Source organism: Cervus elaphus, chromosome 5 (genome assembly GCF_910594005.1).
Source record: "Cervus elaphus chromosome 5, mCerEla1.1, whole genome shotgun sequence".
NCBI classification, from domain to species: Eukaryota; Metazoa; Chordata; class Mammalia; order Artiodactyla; family Cervidae; genus Cervus; species Cervus elaphus.
In genome coordinates, this window is record NC_057819.1 from 9,119,287 (window position 1) to 9,138,743 (window position 19,457).

General features: G+C 44.3%; 1 protein-coding gene across 1 annotated transcript in view; it reads left to right on the forward strand.

The window, feature by feature from the left end:
- MYO1H (myosin IH) overlaps positions 1–19,457 on the forward strand; it is an 89,555-nt gene that overhangs the window by 58,334 nt on the left and 11,764 nt on the right. The window contains exons 6-20 of the mRNA XM_043901564.1: positions 720–899; positions 1,943–2,041; positions 2,981–3,094; positions 3,444–3,515; positions 4,543–4,662; positions 5,686–5,753; positions 6,110–6,215; positions 6,509–6,589; positions 7,804–7,895; positions 10,463–10,557; positions 14,218–14,264; positions 14,671–14,751; positions 15,528–15,633; positions 16,911–17,028; positions 18,915–19,028. Coding sequence (XP_043757499.1) covers positions 720–899; positions 1,943–2,041; positions 2,981–3,094; positions 3,444–3,515; positions 4,543–4,662; positions 5,686–5,753; positions 6,110–6,215; positions 6,509–6,589; positions 7,804–7,895; positions 10,463–10,557; positions 14,218–14,264; positions 14,671–14,751; positions 15,528–15,633; positions 16,911–17,028; positions 18,915–19,028 — 1,493 coding nt within the window. The remainder of the gene's footprint in view (positions 1–719; positions 900–1,942; positions 2,042–2,980; positions 3,095–3,443; positions 3,516–4,542; positions 4,663–5,685; positions 5,754–6,109; positions 6,216–6,508; positions 6,590–7,803; positions 7,896–10,462; positions 10,558–14,217; positions 14,265–14,670; positions 14,752–15,527; positions 15,634–16,910; positions 17,029–18,914; positions 19,029–19,457) is intronic.

Sequence of the window (19,457 nt, forward strand, 5' to 3'; positions counted from 1 at the left end):
TTGTCAGTCCTTTAAATCTTAGGCATTCTGGTGGCATATAGTGGTTTCTCACTATATTTAAATTTGTACCTCCCTCAATTTTAATGAAGTTTTGCTCATTGGTCCCTGAAAGACCCTCTTGTAGTATATTAAAGTCTTTTGCTCATTTTTAACTGGGTAATCATTTCTCATTGATTGGTGAGTGTTCAATATATGTCATGGAATAAAAATCCTTCATTGACTATATTATTTAAAACAATAATTAAGACAATAATAATTAATATTGGCATAAGAATATATTGACGTTAAGAGGCTGATGGCCCAGAACAGAGGCTAGAAGCTCCCCGGCTCTCCCTACCTATATGGTCACCAGACTTATGACCAAAGCACCACTGAGATTCAGTATCAATAAAATTGTCTTTCCAATAAGTGGTGGTCAACCGGAAATCCATATGGATAAAGAGAACTTTGGCCTCTGTTTCACTCCATATACAAAAATTAAATCATGATGGATCATAGTCATCATGATAAACATGGATGGTAAAACAATTTATTCTAAATGAAAACAGAAAATATCTTTATCACCTTGGGGGTGGTTAGGAATGGAACCCAGAAAACGTGACTCTTAGAAGAGGGATAGACCAGGTTGATTCAGACTCACAATTTCAGTTCATCAGGAGACACCAGTAAGAGAGTGGCCTTGATTGTTGTCTTGGCTGGATTTTTGTTCTCTTTTGAAGGGCATTCCTGTAGGTGGGCATATCATCAGTTACCTGATAGAAAAGTCTCGAGTCGTCTATCAGAATCAGGGCGAGCGGAATTTCCACATCTTCTACCAGCTGCTGGAGGGTGGAGAAGAGGAGCTCCTTGCTTACCTGGGACTGGAGCGAGACCCCCAGCTGTATAAATACCTCTCACAGGTTGGAAGGACTATAACTTGTCTCTGGTGCCCCTTTGGTGGGGGGGGGGGGTGGTTCTATGGGATGTTTAGTAACTTTCTCATGGCCATATTACTGGATCCTGATGCCACAGTGCCTTTGGAAATGGCTCAAGCAATCCACCAGTATTATTTTGATTGATCTCATGACCTTCTGTGACTTTGGCCCATGCTTTGCAGTATATTTGCACTGTTTCCAAACCTCTAGGTGTTTAAGGTCTGACTTAACCTAGCCCTGTCTTTGAACGGGAGGGAGTCCGTGGTGCTGGTTGTGTGGGAGGGATATTTGGGAGGCTGAAGATTTAACATCCCAGTTCACTGGTGAGTATTTTCATGGTACGACATCTTTGTTCTCACCATGCAACAAGGAACTCTTTTAAAATGATGAATCTTCAGGTAATCGGGGAAAATCTGTACTACAAAAGCAAAATAATAATTTAAAAAACCCTCATCTAGAAGATTTTCCCTTTAAATTGTAACACTGGTAGTCTGTTACTTATTTAAAAGACAACTTCTAGACTTAGTGGGAAAAGTCTTTTCACACCTCCTGTATCATCTGTATTTCTCTAGATACCAAACTTTTTTTCCTTCAGGGAAGGTCTCCTTCTATCTAATCCTACCTTGAAGTTTTTGATGTTGGTTATTAAGTGTATCAAGGTTGTTTTCTTGAATTTAAAACATTGTTATTTACTGTATGTTTTAGTAGATATTTACTGAGATAAATGTCTTCAATTTATTCAGCAAAAGTGGCAAGAAAGCCTACTTTAAAAAAACACACACACAAAAAGATATACCACTGATATGTATCTTTGAAAGTTTTCTCAGAACAGATTTTTAAACAAAATTCCGAATTTGAAAAAAGCTGCAGTTGGCAAATCATCAGGTGCTAGACAAGTAGAATAAAACCTATTTTTTCCACAGCTCAAAACATTATAGAATTAGCTTTTTAATGCTTGCAGAGAAAACTTTTGGCACCTAACTGTCCTTATAAAAATGCTGGTAAGCAGCCCAATTCTGTGTCAACAGGGTCGCTGTGCCAAACAGTCATCTGTTAATGACAAGAATGACTGGAAGACTGTTTCCAGTGCCTTTTCTGTCATCGATTTTACTAAAGATGATCTTGAGGTATGAGCCCCTCGAGGGTGGAGCTCCCTGTGGTCGGGCCTGGGGTTGGGGAAACCATCCTGGTTTCCTGGTGATGACACAGAGTTGCCAGAGTGAGCAAATAAAGATACAGGATACCTAGGAACACTGAATTTCAGATAAACACTGGCTAGTTTTTTAGTAGAAGTATGTCCCAACATTGTGTGGGGCAAGCTTCATGCTAAAAAAAATTAGACATTGCTTACTAACACAACATTGTAAAGCATCATTACTCCAATAAAATTTTTTTAACTATAAAGAATTAAACATTAGACATTGCTTATTTGAAATTTGAACTTTAGTTGGGCATTCTGCATTTTATCCAGCAGATCCAAGTTTTCCCAGGATTGGGTGCCAGCAGGGAGTCGTGTTTCTTCTTCCTCTCAAACCCAGTCTCAAATATTTAATCCTCTAGAGTGCTAGAAATATCATTTATTTATTTTTCATTTATTTTATATTGGAACAAGTTGGACCAAATTGTAGGATTTATAAACATTTTGTTTTTACATTTTTTTGTCTTTTTTTGGGGGGGGGGGGTGAGGGGGGTTTGTGAAACTGTTGACCTTTCTAGGACCAGAATATAATTTTTGAAAAATTTACATGTGTGTGTGTGTATCTGGGGCCATGGCATTTGAACACTGGATGGCTTATTGGCAGGGGACAAAGGGAGGTACCAGAATAGTGGTGTTCCACGCTAGACATAAGTCAGGGAGCATCCTGCCCTCCACTGAGGTTCCTTCCCCTTTCCCTTAATATCAGAAGTGGATAAGAGCTCACAGGGCCAATTTCTAGGGAAGGATCTGTGATCTCCAGTCTGGAGTTGGGGGGCGGGGGGCGGCTCTCCCCTGGGTACCACCTCTGATGATGTTTATCAATCAGGTGGCTGCCGTCTTCTCTCCCCACCACTTCCCATGTTCCTAGAATCTCTTTGGAATTATTGCCAGTGTCCTGCACCTGGGGAACATTTGTTTTGAAGAGAACCAGCAAGGCTGTGCCTCTGTACCAGACACTCACGAGATCAAATGGATTGCCAAGGTGATGGTCCACTTTGGGAGAGTGGGGGTGGGCGGGCAGGAGAGGCCCCAGACCCTGTCAGAGATGGAGGGGCGGGGGAGGGGAGCAAGGCAGCTGTGTGCCCATGTCCCAGATGGCTACCGTCTTGCTTTCCCACTTGACACTGGTTAGCAGGTGGGCAAGGGAGTGAGTAAAAGCCAGTTGGCTGAAAGACCAAACATGGGCTGTGCTTTGCACAGATATGGTCTGTGTTGCCCCAGAACACGATTAGCAGGAGGGAAAGGTGAACCTGGGCCTGGAGACACCACTGACTTTTTCCTCGGGAGTCAAGTTGGGTTGCTGAATGGCATTTTGTTTTCCATTTATTCAGCTCCTAGGGGTCCACCCATGGGTCCTTCTGGAAGCTCTCACCCATAGAAAAATTGAAGCCAAAACGGAGGAGGTAAAAATGGCTCTGGGGGGAAATGTGCCCACCCTCCCTGCTGCTGCTGCCAGTAGGATGGTGGCCCCAGGGGAGGCCAGGCTCCTGAATCCTGCCCACCAGGTCCTGTGTGGTCCAGCTTCCGTCAGCCTCTCCGGCCTTAACCTCCCCGACCCCCCGCCATCCCCCCATCATGAGCTCTTGGTGCTTCACGCCCTCCCTGCCTTCCCTCCGTGGGGTCTTTGCGTACACTGTTCCCTCTGCTGAAACACCCCTCCCTGTGCTTCACCTGGTTAAAGCCTCCCCATCCTTCAGTTCCTAGGGATCACTTCCTCAAAGCCCCTCCCCTGCTCATCCCACCCCTGCCCTAAAGCAGCATGTGTATCTCCTTATAGCGCCGGTCACTCTCAGCTTCAGAGCCATGTGATGCTTCTTTGTGTGACTTGTTGAATGCTGTGCCGCGCTCAGTCATTCAGTCATGTCCGACTCTTTGCAAACCCATGGACTGTATAGCCCACCAGGGTCCTCTGTCCATGGGAGGCTCCAGGCAAGAATACTGGAGTGGGCTGCCATGCCCTCCTCCAGGGGATCTTCCCTCCCCGGGGGTCGAGCCTGCGTCTCTTATGTCCACGGCATTGGTAGGCAGCTTCTTTACCAGTACCGTCACCTGGGAAGCCCTGGCTTGTTGAATGCCCTCTGCCAAATATGAGCCCACAGAGGCTGAAGCTGTTTGTCTTGGTTGAGGCTATATCTCAGCACAGTGCCCAGCACAGGCGGGAGGTTCTTCCCCCATCAGGTATCCTTCTCTAGTCATCTTTACTTCATTTATTTATTTGGCTGTGCCAGGCCTTCATTGCGGCATGTGGGATCTAGTTCCCTGACCAGGGATTGAACCTGGGTCCCCTGCATTGGGAGCCCAGTCTTAGCCCCTGGACCATCAGGGAAGACCACCCTCCTCCCCCAGTCATCTTTAAAGCCTGGGTTGAAAACTCTGGGCGCTTTTTAAATTTTTTAACCTCTGTAATGAAGTACCTGTTGTTCTTCTCAGGTGATCTGCCCCCTGACACAAGAGCTCTCTGCCTACGCTAGAGACGCAATGGCAAAGGCTGTTTATGGGCGAACGTTTACTTGGCTGGTCAACAAAATCAATTCCTCCTTAGTGAACAAGGTTGGTCCACGCATATTGGGTGCCTTGGGCTCTTTAACATGGCCATGTTTTAAAACCAACATCTTTAAAGAATTTGTGAGAATTGAGTGTAAGCTCCTGGTGGGCAGAGATACTGTCTTTTCATGTCTACATTTCCAGTCGCTAGCACACAGTAAGCTCACAAAAATGCACTGACAAATGATGTTCTCAGTATGTCCCGAAGTCTGGGGTGCACAGCATTTGAAGTGTATACAGAACCTTTTCATTTTTTTAACAGTAGTATATTTTAATGTGTATAAGAAAAAAAACAAGACAGCTCCTTTGAACTCACCCTAAGGGTATATTTCCTTTTTAAGTGGAATTATTTAAATTAAAAAGGGAGTTGACACAAAGCTGAAAGTTGAGGCCATGATATGAGGGCACCTGGGTGCGTGGATGTGGTTGACTCATGGAGGAAATGTGCAAAGGATGGATTTGGATACATTGACTCAGCACATCATACAGAATGCTACATTGTGTCCCTTAAGAAGGAAAGTCATTTTCTCTTAAAATAGCTATCCTTGCCTGACAGCGCTTGGCCCTCTGTTGAAAATGATGTCCAAAATACCTGCTTTCTCTCCTGGATGAACATCTTCCTGCTGTCAGTAGCTTCCTCCCTTCTTCCTCCCCTCCCTCCCTCTCTCCATCTCTCTTTTTCTTTCCCTTCCTCTTCTCTTCCTCTTTCTCTCTCTTCTTTTTTTAAGACTGAATATGGGCTTGGGGGAGGGGGCGGGGCTGAGGAGGGCTGAAGCAAGGAAGTGAATCAGAAAGGGAAGATCACTCTGTCTACTCTGATGATGAATATGGAAGCCGGGATGGGACCTAGGGAGGCTGCAGGCAGGAGGAGGCAGGATGGGAAAGTTATCTCCACCCTGTTTCTTCTGAAAGCCACTGTTGGAGAGATAAGATTTATAGCCACATCCCAGATTCAGGGGCAGTTGCCAGATATTGAGTGTTACAAGGTAAACAACCTCAATGATTAATGCTGTGTGTTACTTTGACTAGGACTTTACTGGAAAAACTGTGATTGGATTGCTGGATATCTATGGGTTTGAAGTCTTCGACAAGAATGGGTGAGTTTGTTTGAGTTCATTGTGATCCACTGGTTCTTCATTTTCCTTTAAGGTCTGAGTCTGGTTTATGGCATTTCTGATGTTATTGGAACTCATTTTCCTGTTTCTAGAAATTCTCCAGGTTTGCATAGCCCCTGCCTCATAAACTTTTCTAAACCAGAATAACTATTAAAAATGTGAATGTCTTTTAGTTTGACTCTTCTTATCAGTTTATTAAATTATTTGTTTAATAAGGACTTCAGTTTTCTGTATGGAAAAAGCATCCTTAAAAATAAGTAAATACAATTAAAAAAAAAAAAAAAAAAAACTTGGCCTACTCACGTAGCTTTAGTTACTTAAATCTTTTGCACCTCCAGTTTTGAACAGTTCTGTATAAATTACTGCAATGAGAAACTCCAGCAACTATTAATTGAGAGAACCCTAAAAGCGGAACAGGCAGAATATGAAATGGAAGGTATAGAGGTAAATGTTTCAATGTTTTCTCCTCATTTGATTTCTTAACCAAGCAAAAGACATTTCCATAAGAAATATCATTTCATTGGAGGTTTTTCCTGATGAGTACTAAGAATTATTTTTTCACTCCTTCTCTGCTTGTTTCCTGGGAAATTATTTTGATATTCAGCAAGTATTCTTTTTGAACTGTTAGATAAAAATCAGATTTGGAAAAGAAAAGTTGGACAATCAATTTAAAAGAAATATATTTGATGCTCAATCTTAATCCTTCCTGGAGAATTCTTTCCTCATTGTCATTTTAGTGGGAACCAATTCAGTATTTCAACAACAAGATCATCTGTGATTTGGTAGAAGAGAGACACAAAGGAATCATTTCCATTCTGGTGAGAAAATTAACGTTGACTTGGGGCCCATTCCACGGTATCCTCAATACTCGGAAGATCTGTTCCCCAGGGTTATAAAGAGTTAAGGGTGAATAATCCACTGGATTATTGAAGGATCCAAGTTGAACTCTTTTGTTGAATTTTTGCTCCAAGTATTAGACTGAGCTTTCCCCTCTTATTCAAATTCATCTATGGTTTGCCATAGATGGATTCAGAGAGCATAGAAATGTTGCTTTGTAAGAATTGTCTTACCAACCTGAACCCAGTATTTTTTTGTTTGTTTTAATAAAAGCTACAATGTTGATTCATTAAAAAAATATTTTATATTAGACTAGTGCTAGTTTCGGGTATACAGAAAGTGATCCAGTTACATATATACATATATCTGTTCTTTTTCAAATTCATTCCCCATTTAGGTTATTACAGAATACTGAGCAGAGTTCCCTGTGCAATAAGTAGGTCTTTGTTGGTTATTTGTTTTAAATATAGTAGCGTGTTCATGTCAATCTTGATTCATTTTTTAAAAGCTTTATTTCTCAGTCATGTTACATGTTATGGGTCTGCAAGTGGTGGGTGTAGAAGACGTTCTCTGCTTCTGTCTTTTGGCCATACTACTTGGCATGAAGGATCTTAGTTCCCTGACCAGGGATTGAACCCACTCCCCCTGCAGTGGAAGCACAGAGTTTTAGCCACTGGGCCACTGTGGAATTCTTTTGATTCATTTTTGTTTTTAAGATGGTCAATTAAATGTTATCACTGCTGAGGACCCAAAACAGAAAGTAAAAACAGCTTGTGAACTGCAGAAGGTTAGACTTAACTAGTTTTATGGCTTGCTTTTCCTAAAGGCTTTGCTCCTCATTGAAGAGGGTATGTTGTTGGCCAGCTGGCTAAGACTGGTTAAGAGACATTGAAGTTGAGCGTCTCAGCTGGTTATGGAAATTGTGAAGTGTCCCTGGGAAGTCTTTGGAAATAGACGTCAGATAGGTGGGAGAGCTGGCTTTTCATGGAGTTTCCAGTCCTTCTGGTTCCACGGTTCCCTAATCAGATTTGATAAGATGGATTACCCCTTCCTCCCCCTGGAAATGTTGACCCAGACTTGTGCACAGATGATATATTTCAATCCACTGCATTTTGCCACAGCTGCTGGGAGCATTTAAACTTGGAATTGATGGATTGTGGTGCTGTGACCGAAGACTTCTGTTTCTGTCTTGAAGGATGAAGAATGTATTCGTCCTGGTCCTGCTACAGACTTGAGTTTCCTGGAGAGGTTGGAGGAGAAAGTGGGAAAGCACGCACACTTTGAAACGTAGGGGTCTCATCTGCCAGGCTGTTGCATGGGGGATGGTCATGTAGTTGTATAGTTGACTTGTAGTGTGTGTGTATATAGATGTGTGTATATATATATATATATATAGCTGTATATATATATATATATATGGCTGTGCTGGGTCTTAGTCATGGCATACAGAATCTTTAGCTGCAGCATGCAAACTCTTTTGTTATGGCCTGTGGGGTCTTGTTCCTGGACCAGGGATTAAGCCTGGATCTCCTCCATTAGAAGCATGGAGTCTGAGCTGCTGGACCACCAGTGAAGTCCCCTATATAGTTGACCTTTGAACAATACTGGTTTGAACTGTACAGATCCACTTATACATGGGGTTTTTTTTTCCCCAATAGTAAATGTTATAGTACTATGTGACCCCATCCCCTGTTGGTTGAATCCATGGATACAGAAGGCCAACTATGAGTTACATACAATTTGTTGACTGTGTGGAATCCCTAAGCCCCATGTTGTTCAAGGGTCAACTGTACATCCATTTTCTTAGGTACGTGGACAGTTCTCCCCAGTAGTGTGAAAGTGAAATTTGCTCAGTCGTGTCTGACTCTTTGTGACCCCATGGACTATACAGTCCATGGAATTCTCTAGGCCAGAATACTGGCGTGGGTATTCTTTCACTTCTCCAGGGGATCTTCCCAACCCAGGGATCAAACCCAGGTCTTCTGCATTGCAGGCAGATTCTTTACCAGCTGAGTCACAAGGGAAGCCCCCTTAGCATAGCTCCTCAATAGTATAGCTATTACTAATTTGGTTTTGGCTGGGCTGTGCAGCATCTTAGTTCTTCAACCAGAGATCTAACCCATGCCCTCTGCATTGGGAGCTCAGGGTCTTAACCACGGGACTGCCAGGGAAGCCCCTAGCTACTAACTCATACATAGAAATAGCATGATGATACACCAGCTGCTCAACTTTCATTGGTAGGAGTCAAGCTCATGTGAATTCCAAGTAGAATTCTTGTTTTAAGATTTTGTGTCTTTATTTATCATCATTTCATTTTGGGCATGTCCACATGCATGAAATAGTAAAAAAAAAATTCAAGTGTAAAACACATGCAGTGATGTGTGTAGATCTGAAGTGTGCAACCTGGTGAATTATTACATATGTGTGTACCCACATCGCCACCCCACAGATGAAGACACAGAGCATTTACAGAGTCCCAGAAAGTCAACTAGAAATGTAACACACTCTGAGACGAGAAGAAGCGAATTTAAGGGCATGTGCTCCGGAGTCATAGGGACCTGGTTTTGAATCCCAGCTCAGGCACTTAATAGACATGTGACTTTGGGCAAGCAGTAAGTCCTCCTGAGTTTGAGTTTCCCCTTCTACAAGATGGGATAATTAATATGCCTGCCATATAGCATTGTAAATGATCACGTAAATCACCTAGTGTAATTTCTGGCCATGGCACATAGTCAATATATGGTAGTGGCTTTATCAAACCCATCGAGTATTGAAAGGATAAGTGGATGGAATTGGACAAGTATATGAATCAAGATTGCAAAAATAGGACTTCCCTGGTGGCTCAGCGGTAAGGAATCTGCCTCCCAATTCAGGAGACACAGGTTTGATCCCTGGTCCGGGAAGATCCCACCTGCCTTGCAGCAACTAAGCTCATGCACCACAACTACTGAGCCTGTGCTCTAGACCCTGGGAACTGCAACTACTGGAGCCCTGGAGCCTGTGCTCTGCAACGGGAGAGAAGTCCCTTTCTCCGCAACTAGAGAAATGTCCGAGCAGCAACAGAGACCCAGCACAGCCAAGAATAAATGACTACATTTCTCTTTAAAGACTGGAAAAATAAACTGTAGCATCTTTACAAATGGGATAATATATGGCCAGGAGAATGAACAATCTAAATACATGCAATGATGCAGATAAATCACAAAAACATGTAATCAAGAGAAATCAGACGCACAAGAGTATACACTATATGCTTCCATTTCCCTAGAGTATAAAACCAGGTTAAAAACAACCTGTTCTGTTAGATGTCAGATTGTACCTGGAGAGGGCTCAAGGTGGGGGGTTCTCAGGGACTAGAAATGTTCTGTCTTTTGATCTGGTGATATTTACACAGGAGAATTCAGTTTGCAGAAATTCATTGAGCTGTGCAGTTCAGATATGTGTGCTATCAATATACTTGTATATGCTTTTCAAGAACAGTTGTAAAAAATTGTAGATCACCCGAATCTGAAAAATATTTCGTGAGTACTTTAGTCTCTCCACGACATAAAAATGTACAGTAGTAAAATCGGTTTTTAGTCATCACCAAGAAAAATGAACGTTATTTCCTTGTACAAATAAATGTGTTTATGTGGCTCATGTACATTTTTCATCCTTCAGTGCTCGTGAGAAGGAAGGGTCTAATGTTAGTGAGACCTCGGTCCGTGGCGGGAAGAAATAGTTGAAATAGATTTCAGTGCCGACCTTCAGCTGATCGTCACAATCCTAAACAGGTCTTGTGCTTTATATGTTGGTGCATTTTGTCGCAGTGAGGTAGAAAGGTTCAGCCCCCTTCTGTTTCTGTCCTGCTATAGCCGGAAGCTGGCGGGTCCGAAGGGCAGAAAGAAGATTGGCTGGATGGAGTTCCGGCTCTTCCACTACGCGGGAGAAGTCACATACTGCACCAGGGGTGAGTGTCTGTGGGGTAAAGGTCACAGGTCACAGCCATGCAGGTGCCCCCGAGTCCACTCTAAACATGCTGCATATCCATCTCAAATGCTCCCTAGCCCCACTGCAATCACGGCATTTCAGAAGTATTTTGGGGACTTCCCTGGTGGTCCAGTGGCTAACCATGCTTGAAACGCAAGCATGGTTGGGGAGCTAAGATTGCACATGAATCGCAGCCAAAAAAACAAAATGTAAAACAGAAGCAATATATATATTTAAAAAAAAAACAGAAGCAATATTGTAACAAATTCAATAAAGACTTTAAAAATGTTCCACATCAGAAAAATATTTTTAAAAGTATTATAAAATGTAGTAATTTTATATGTAACTACTTTATGGAGATAATTCACATAGCCTCTGTTTCACTCATTTAAAGTGTACAATTGAACGGTGTTTAGTGTGGTCACTGTGCACTTGTGCAACTGTCACCACGTTCTATTTTAGAATCACCCCATCACCCCAAAAAGAACCCCTATACACATTAGCAGGCACTCCCCATTCCCCTAGCCCGTCTTCCAGAGCCCTGGGCAACAAACCAGTCAACTTTCTGTCTGGAGATTTGCCTCTTCTGGACATTTCATAAAAATGGAATTATGCAACATGCGGGCTTTTGTGTCTGGCTTCCTTTCCTTAGAATAGTGTTTCCAAGGTTCATCCATATCGTCGTTCCTGTCTAATTGCCAAATGATGTTCCACCGTACGACTGTACGGCATTTTGTCTGTTCACTCATCAGCCGACGGGCATTTGGGTTTCCACTTTTGGGCTGTTATGAACGATGCTGCTGTCAGCGTGACTGTGGTTTTGTGTGGCCGTATGTTACCCTTTCTCTTGGGTAAATACCTGGGTGTGGAGTTGCTGGGTCCTGTGATAACTCTATTCTTAATTTCTTGAGTACCTGCCAGACTGGTTTTCCAAAGTGGCTACATCATTTTGCTTTCCTACCAGCAGTGTAGGGGGTCTCAGTTTCCCTGTTTCCTCACCAACCCTTGGCATTGTCTGTCTTCTGACTCCAGCTATCCTAGCGGGTGTGAAGTGGTGGTTTGGATTTGCATTTTCCTAATGCTGAGTGATGTGGAGCATTTTTCCTTGTGCTTATTGGCCATTAGCATTTCTTCCTTGGAGAAATGTCTGTTGAGATCCTTTACCCATTTTTAAAATTGTTTTTGTTATTAGTATTGAGTTGTATGGTTCTTTATGTTCTAGCTACAAGTCCCTTATAAGATAGATGGTTTGCAAGTTATTGTTTTCAATCTGTGAGTTATCTTTTTCACCATCTTGATGGCATCCTTCAAAGCCCAGAAGTTCTTAACTTTGATAAAGGCCACTTTGTTCTCTGTTACTTAGCATAATGTTTTCACGGTTCATCCCTGCTGTTACTATTTTTTAATTGCCAAATAAGATTCCACTGCATGGTTGTACCACATGTTGTTTATCCCTTCATCAGTTTTGTGCATGGGGGTTGTTTCCACTTTCTAGCTTTCATGAGTAATGCTGCTGTGAACATTTTGCAAGACATTTTTCATACATTTTCTTTTTTCACCTCTGCTTTAGGTTCTAGATAATTTTTACTTCTACATAAATTCATTTCACTAAAAAGCTTTAAAAAATAAAATACCATGTATTAGGGGAGTTTTTTCCCTTAAATATATAGTGGTATAAAAAAGAAAAGTGAAAGTCACTCAGTCGTGTCCGACTGTTTGTGACCCCATGGTCTATACAGTCCATGGAATTTTCCAGGCCAGAATACTGGAATGGGTAGCCTTTCCCTTCCCCAGGAGATCCCAACCCAGGGATTGAACCCAGGTCTCCTGCATTTCAGGCAGATTCTTTACCAGCTGAGCCACAAGGGAGCCCAAGAAGGAAAAAAAAAAAAAGTTAAATAGGACAAATCTCTTTTAAGTAGATAACCTACTGATTTTTGTTTAAAGAATAAAGTAATAGACATATAGGGTTTCCTTGGTGGCTCAGTGGTAAAGAAGAAAAATCTACCTGCCAATGCAGATGAGGGTTCAGTCTCTGGGTCAGGAAAATCTGAAGAAGGAAATGGCAACCCACTCCAGTGTTTTTGCCTGGGACATCCCATGGACAGAGGTGCCTGGTGGGTGCCATGGGGTCAAAATGAGTTGGACACGACTTAGTGACTAAATAACACACATGTAAGGCTAGAAATCGCTCACAATACAGAAAGGTACAGAAGGAAAACTAAAAAGCCCTTTTATGCCTAGTCTCTCCCCGAGGTAACCACAAGAACCAACTGGAAAAGAAAAATATCTTATGCATATAATTACATACGTGGGGACGTGTATGCCCACACATCTAAATAACACAAATGCACATCTAAACAACACAGATTGTTATTTTGTGTTATCTCCTTTGCATTTTTCATTTAATAGATACTGGTGATCATTTGGACTCCAGCTAACATCCACTGAACGCTTTCTATGCACCAGGTCATGTCCCAAATGCTTTACCTCTGTTGCTTGTTTAAACCTCACAGAACTCAGGGAGGTGTGTAGCATTGTTGGTCCCCTTTTAATCTATGAGGCACTGTGCTCAGAGATGTTAAGTAACTTGCCCGAGGTCACTCAGCTAGTAAGTGGCAGAGCTGGAGGTCAGACCCAGGCCTTTTGCCTCCAGACTGCATTCACTCTCCATAGTGGCAGATTCCTCCACATTTCTTCTGAAAAACTACAATCACGCCCCATGAGGCTGTGTCCCGTCACCTGTCTGAAGGCCTCTGGTTGTTCCCAGCTTTGTCTCTTCTAAACAGTGCTGTGTTTGACATCTTTGTATATTTCATTTGGCCAGTCTGTGCTCCTTATACGCCTAGGATAAGTTTTTCAGAAGTGGCTTTGCTAAGGTCATCAAAAGTTCATTTTGCCCACTTCCGGGTAGATGTCCGGAAAGAAGTGAAAGCAGGAGTGTGAACAGGTGTCTGTACACCCGTGTACACGGGAGCTTTATTCACGGTAGCCAGAAGGTGGAAGCACCCAAGTGTGCATCGATGGACGGATGGACACGTGCGAAGTGCTCTGTCCTTACAATGGGACATATTTCAGGCTTCAAAAGGCAAGAGATTCTGACACCTGCTACAACATGGATGAACCGTGAAAACATGATGCTAAGTGAAATAAGCCAGACAGAAAAAGACAAATATGAAAGGATTCCACTTATGTGAGGTATGCACTCCAGTCCATAAAGACAGAAAGTAGAACAGTGGTTATCAAGGGTTTCACGCAGCAAGGAATGGGGAATTAGTGTTTAACCTGTACAGAATTTCCACTGGGGGAAAAAGAAAGGAGTTTTGGAGATGGTTGGCGGTGATGGTTGTGCAACAATGTAAATTCATGAAATGCTACTGAACTGCACACTTATAAATAAATAGTAAATTTTATATTATGTATCTTTTACCACAACAAAAATTTTAGTTTTGATAACAGTGCCCAAGACAGCCGCCCAAGAACAAGAATGACCCAGTCCCAAATGTCAGTATTGCCCAGTCTGTGAAACTCTTAATTAAGAGATCATTTTTAAGATTTCCCTTTGCAATCAGTATGGAATTATATTTTTAATCAAAGCCATTGATTCAGGAGTTTTATTTTTTTATTCAATGTTTTACAGGATTCTTGGAAAAGAACAGTGATCTCCTCTACAGACATTTGAAAGAAGTAAGTCTGAAACTTAACTTTGTGTATTTTTGAAGGTTACGGGATACTGATTTGGGAGGTTTGGCCTTCTGGATTTTTCTCTTTGATGTATTGTATTAGAATTCCAGCATGTCATGGCCAGAACAGACAATTCAAGATCATCTTTGTTTTCATTTTTTGGCCGTACCACACACGGCATGAGGGATCCTAGTTCCCCATCCAGGGTTCAAACCCTCGCCTTCTGCAGTGGAGGTGCTGAGTCTTAACCACTGGACCACCAGGGAAGTCCCTTTTCTGTCTTCTTTTTCAAGTGCTCCCAAGGCAAACAGCTCTGGTCCATCATGTACACACTGCTGTGAACTTTCCTGAAGAGACCTTTGTGATTTCTGAAGCAGCAAGTGTGGGGGTCCTTTCTCTGTGCCTACAGGTGCTGTGCAGGTCCAAAAATAGAATCCTGAAGGAATGCTTCCTGGTGGCCGAGCTAGAAAACCGGAGAAGGGCACCAACGGTGAGCGTGTGTGTGTGTGTGTGTGTGTGGTTGGGCGGGGGGGGGGGGGGGGGGGGGGGGGCTGTGCAAAAAAGGAAAAGTAGCAGAAATCACCCAAGGGTGCAATTACTTTACTTAACTGTATTTTTTAAGCTGTCCACTCCTTTTTCTGGAAGTATCCCTCTCTAACAGGTCTTACTAAATACATAGGTTCCAAGGTTAGCAACCTGTGTGTTCATTGGCAGACATTCACTGAACACCTACTGCGTGTCAGGTGCTATGTTGGGCACAGGGGAATCCAGGAACAGCCAAACAGATAGGGGTCCTCCTCTCCTTGTGGGGTTTACAGTCTATAGGAAGATACCATCCATCAAAGAAAGAAATTGCTGTAACGAGCATCTCATAAAGGACACTTGGTAACAAGGAGACGGGAAGGTGGTGGAAGGTGACTGGCTCAGCGGTGATGCTGGTTCCTACAAGGTGCTTGCTTCATGTTCACTGGGACAATGCTTGTCCAACCCCCACTGGACCAGACGGAGTTCGGGCTTCTCAGGCCAGAACATCCAAACCCTTCTCTTCATGGGCAAAACGGCTCGTGACCGGTAGTAAGTATTGGGCTGGCCAAAAAAGTTCATTTCAGTTTGGCGGTACCATCCCCGAATGAACTTTTCGGCCAGCCCGCTAGAACTAGCCTGTCAAGAGTTCGGGTCTGAAGGACCAGTCTCGGCCTTGAGCCAGTCTTCTCTGTAAACGTGGGGAGCAGCGCTGTGTGGTCAGCTCCTTTTCTCTCCCTGCAGGTGGGCACTCAGTTTAAAAACAGCCTGAGCAGCCTTCTGGAAATTCTCATCTCCAAGGAACCTTCGTACATCCGTTGCATCAAGCCCAACGAGAGGAAAGAACCCAGTGAGTTGAGAATCGTTTGGAATCCTGAGCTGAGGGAAGGGAGGCCGGGAGGAAGACCAAGACGGTAGCGGGGTAAAATCCTAAAAACCACCACAGGCTTGCTGCTTGTCATCGGTATTTAATAACACAAGGTAAGCGGGGCTTCCCTGGTGGCTCAGTGGTAAAGAATCCACCTGCCGATGCAGGAGACACAGGTCTGATCCCGGATCCGGGAAGATCCCACATGCCGCGGAGCAGCTAAGCCCGTGGGCCACATCCGTGGAGCCTGCGCTCTGGAGCGGGGGGGCTCTGAGCCCTGGAGCCCGTCCTCCGCGACGAGAGAGGCCACTGCAAAGCGCAGCCTGTGCGCCGCAACTAAAGAGTGGTCCCCGCTCACTGCAACTAAAGAAAACGCCCACACGGCACAGCCCACACGTGAGGACCGAGCAGAGCCAAAGAGAAATAAATTTTTAAAAAAAGAATACTTAAACATATTAAAGAAATAGAAGGTGGATGAATGGGGGGAAGGTGACTTTTGTGGTCCCGTGTGAGCATGGCTCAGAGCCTGGCCAGTCTTAGGGCCAACACAGCTGAGCCGGGCAGACCTCAGCAGTGAGGGGAAGCCACCCTGCTTCTTTCCAGCCAGTGCACAGTTTTCCAGATGGTCCAGGCTTTGGGTATTTGCTGAGCCTGCCCCATGCTGTCACAATAAGGTCATGCAGTCAGAGGCTTACAGCAGCCAGGCGGGGAGAGCGAATGAGGGAAGCGGGCTGACTGTCAGGCAATAGGGAATGGAGGGGACTGCGGCAAATTGCAGCAGGCACGGCCTGTCTATGGGGCACTTATTGCCATAGGAGAGTCTAGGCCCAGAATGACCAGATCTTATGGTTTTTCTTAAGATTTTTTTTTATATGGACTATTTAAAAAAAAAAGTCTTCATTGGATTTGTTACAATATGGTTTTCTTTCTGTATTGGTTCCTTTGGCCACAAGGCATGTGGGATCTTAAGACCCTGGCCAGGGATGGAATCTGCACCCTCTGCCCTGGAAGGCGATATCCTAACCCCTGGGCCACCCGGGAAGTCCCATTATGGTTTTTCAAGAGAAACCAGAAGTTCAGATTTTCCTGTTAACCCCCACCCCCACCCCCCGTGGAAAGAAACACACTTAGAACCTAACAGGACATGTCTGTGGCTAGACCTAGTCCAGAGATCGTCAGCGTGTAGCCTCTGGTCTTGTCTTTGGTGAAACACGCCCATGGGGTCTTTTACCGTCACTCTTCCTTCTGTGTTTCCAAAGGCAAGTTTGACGACTTCCTCATAAGGCATCAGGTCAAGTACCTGGGGCTGATGGAGCACCTGCGGGTGAGACGGGCCGGCTTCGCCTACCGACGGAAGTACGAGCATTTCTTGCAAAGGTAAAGTTTGTTTTGTGGATCTTAAGCAGATGAAGTGAGTGGTGATGAATAAAAGGTCATCCCCCCAGGGAACTCGTTTGGTTCTTACCTGTTGTAACTGTGACAGTGATGGCATTCCAGAGACTAGGAAGCTGACTTGGTTTACCACCTTCCCTTCATTTCACTGAACCACTAACGTATTGGGTTGGCCAACCTGAATGAGCTTTTTGGCCAACCCAGTACTTCTTTGGAATCTAGGAAGTACAAGGGCCAATGCACAGACTTGCCATCAGAGGGCAGTCGTGGGCCACACACCCCTGGAGTCTGAACTTGGCTGGGGAAGTCTCTTCCCACGGCTGCTGGTTTAGTGCGGGTCAGTCTGGGAGCAATCCCCTTGGCCTCATGGGCTGTCGTGAGACACAGGTGTTAAAAAAAATTAAGACACAGGAGGAGTGGTAAGAACGTGGGCATTGGAGCCACAGATTCTTGGGTGGGAATCCCCATTCTTCCTCTTCCCACTGGGACCTAAGTGCTCATGTGCAACACGGGGATTCGTTCTCAAGGATTTGGTAAGGATTTAATGAAATACCCACCATCACCACCACGGCCCAAACTGCTTGTGCATCAGTTGGGTAGCTTGTTTTGTGTGCTACCAAGAGAACAACACATTTTTACCCTCTCAAGAGAAGCATAATAAAATGGTTGTTTTTGTAGGTTGACATGGTTTAATATTGTTAATTCCATATTTTAACTTAACATTTGACTTCTTTTGAACTTTTTTTTGTGGGGGGGCATGCCTCACAGCAGGTAGGATCTTAGTTCCCTGATCAGGGATCGAATATGTGCACCGCCCCCCGCCCCCACCCCGCCCTGGAAGTGCAGAGTCTTACCCACTGGACCAGGGAAGTCTCTGAAGTACAACCTTTTCATAATTATAAAAAGCACATGCATAGGTTACACTTTAAATCTAATTCCTTGCATTATGCCACATAAGTCAAGATACTGCACCCTGAAATTTCAGCACTTTTGGGTGTTTATTTTCAGTCTTCATTTAATATCAGATTTTTCTCTGCCAATGGTGGTGCTCAGTTGCTCAGTCATGTCCAACTCTCTGTCGCCGCAGGGACTGTGTAGCCCACCAGGCTCCTCTGTCCGTAGGATTCACCAGGCAAGAACACCAGAGGGGGTTGCTTCTTCCTGCTCTAGGGGATCTTCCCGACCCAGGGATAGAACCTGAGCTTCCTGCATCTCCTGCACTGGCAAGCGGATTCTTTATCACTAGTGCCACATGGGAAGCCCTTTCTCTACCGAGGATCTTGCTTAATTTTCTCCCAGAAGCCTTGTGTCTTGATAATATCTGTTTATATGCATTTATTAAGTAACAATCTCTTTCCTCACTGCTATTTTAATGATTTACCCACCTGCTAATATAAACCTCTGATGAGTCCTCCTGCCCCAAACTGACATCCACTTAGATCCTCAGAATGTGATTCTCATCAGAAATAAGGTCTTTGCAGATGTTGTCAAGGTAAAGATTGAGATGAAATCACACTGAATTAGGGTGGACCCTAAATCCAATGAGAGTGTTCTTATAAGAGAGAAAGACTCACAGAGGGACACAGGGGAGAAGGCCATGTGAGGACAGGGGCAGAGACTGGAGTGACGCTTCTAGGAGACTTCGGTGTGCAGTCTCCTCTGAGTGGTTGGCGTGCCCCAAAGAGCAAAGCAGATCTCTAGGGGAGCTCATGGAAGGTGCGTGGGGGTGTGCGCTCAGTTGTGTCCAAGTCTTTGTAGCTCCTCTGTCCACGGGATTTCCCAGGCGAGAATAGTGGGGTGGGTTGCCATTTCCTCCTCCAGGGGATCCTCCCGACCCGGGAGCTTTCTAAATGTGCCTGTCCTCTCTCCAGGTATAAGTCCTTGTGCCCAGACACCTGGCCGCACTGGCGCGGGCCTCCAGCAGAGGGCGTAGAGCGGCTGATCAAGTACATTGGCTACAAACCCGAGGAGTACAAGTTAGGGAGGTGAGCGTCCCGGAAATGGCTGTCACAGTGTTTTATGCATCCGTTCGTCTCCATCTTGAGCCTAGAGGTTCATCCTTCAGGAGTCTACGTAGATTTATAAGCAGATACTTTCGTCCACTCAATTTAAATGCAGTTTTGTAAAGAAAACGTTCTCCTGTGTGTCTCCTCCACTCTCAACACTTCACTCACACTCAGAACCCTCCAGCACACACACAAGCTAGCTGGGTGTCCTGCAATGAAACTTGCATCTGACAGCTCCCTGGAGGGGGTGTCAGGTCCCACAGGTGAGGGGCTCAGTCCCCCAAGACAGTCCTCCCCTCAGAGGACAATCACAAGTCCTGTTTGTCACCCGAGTTTCTCACCAACGAGCTATACACTGGAGGTTCTCATGACCCCCGTCTTGGGTTTGATTCATTATTCTAGAGCAGT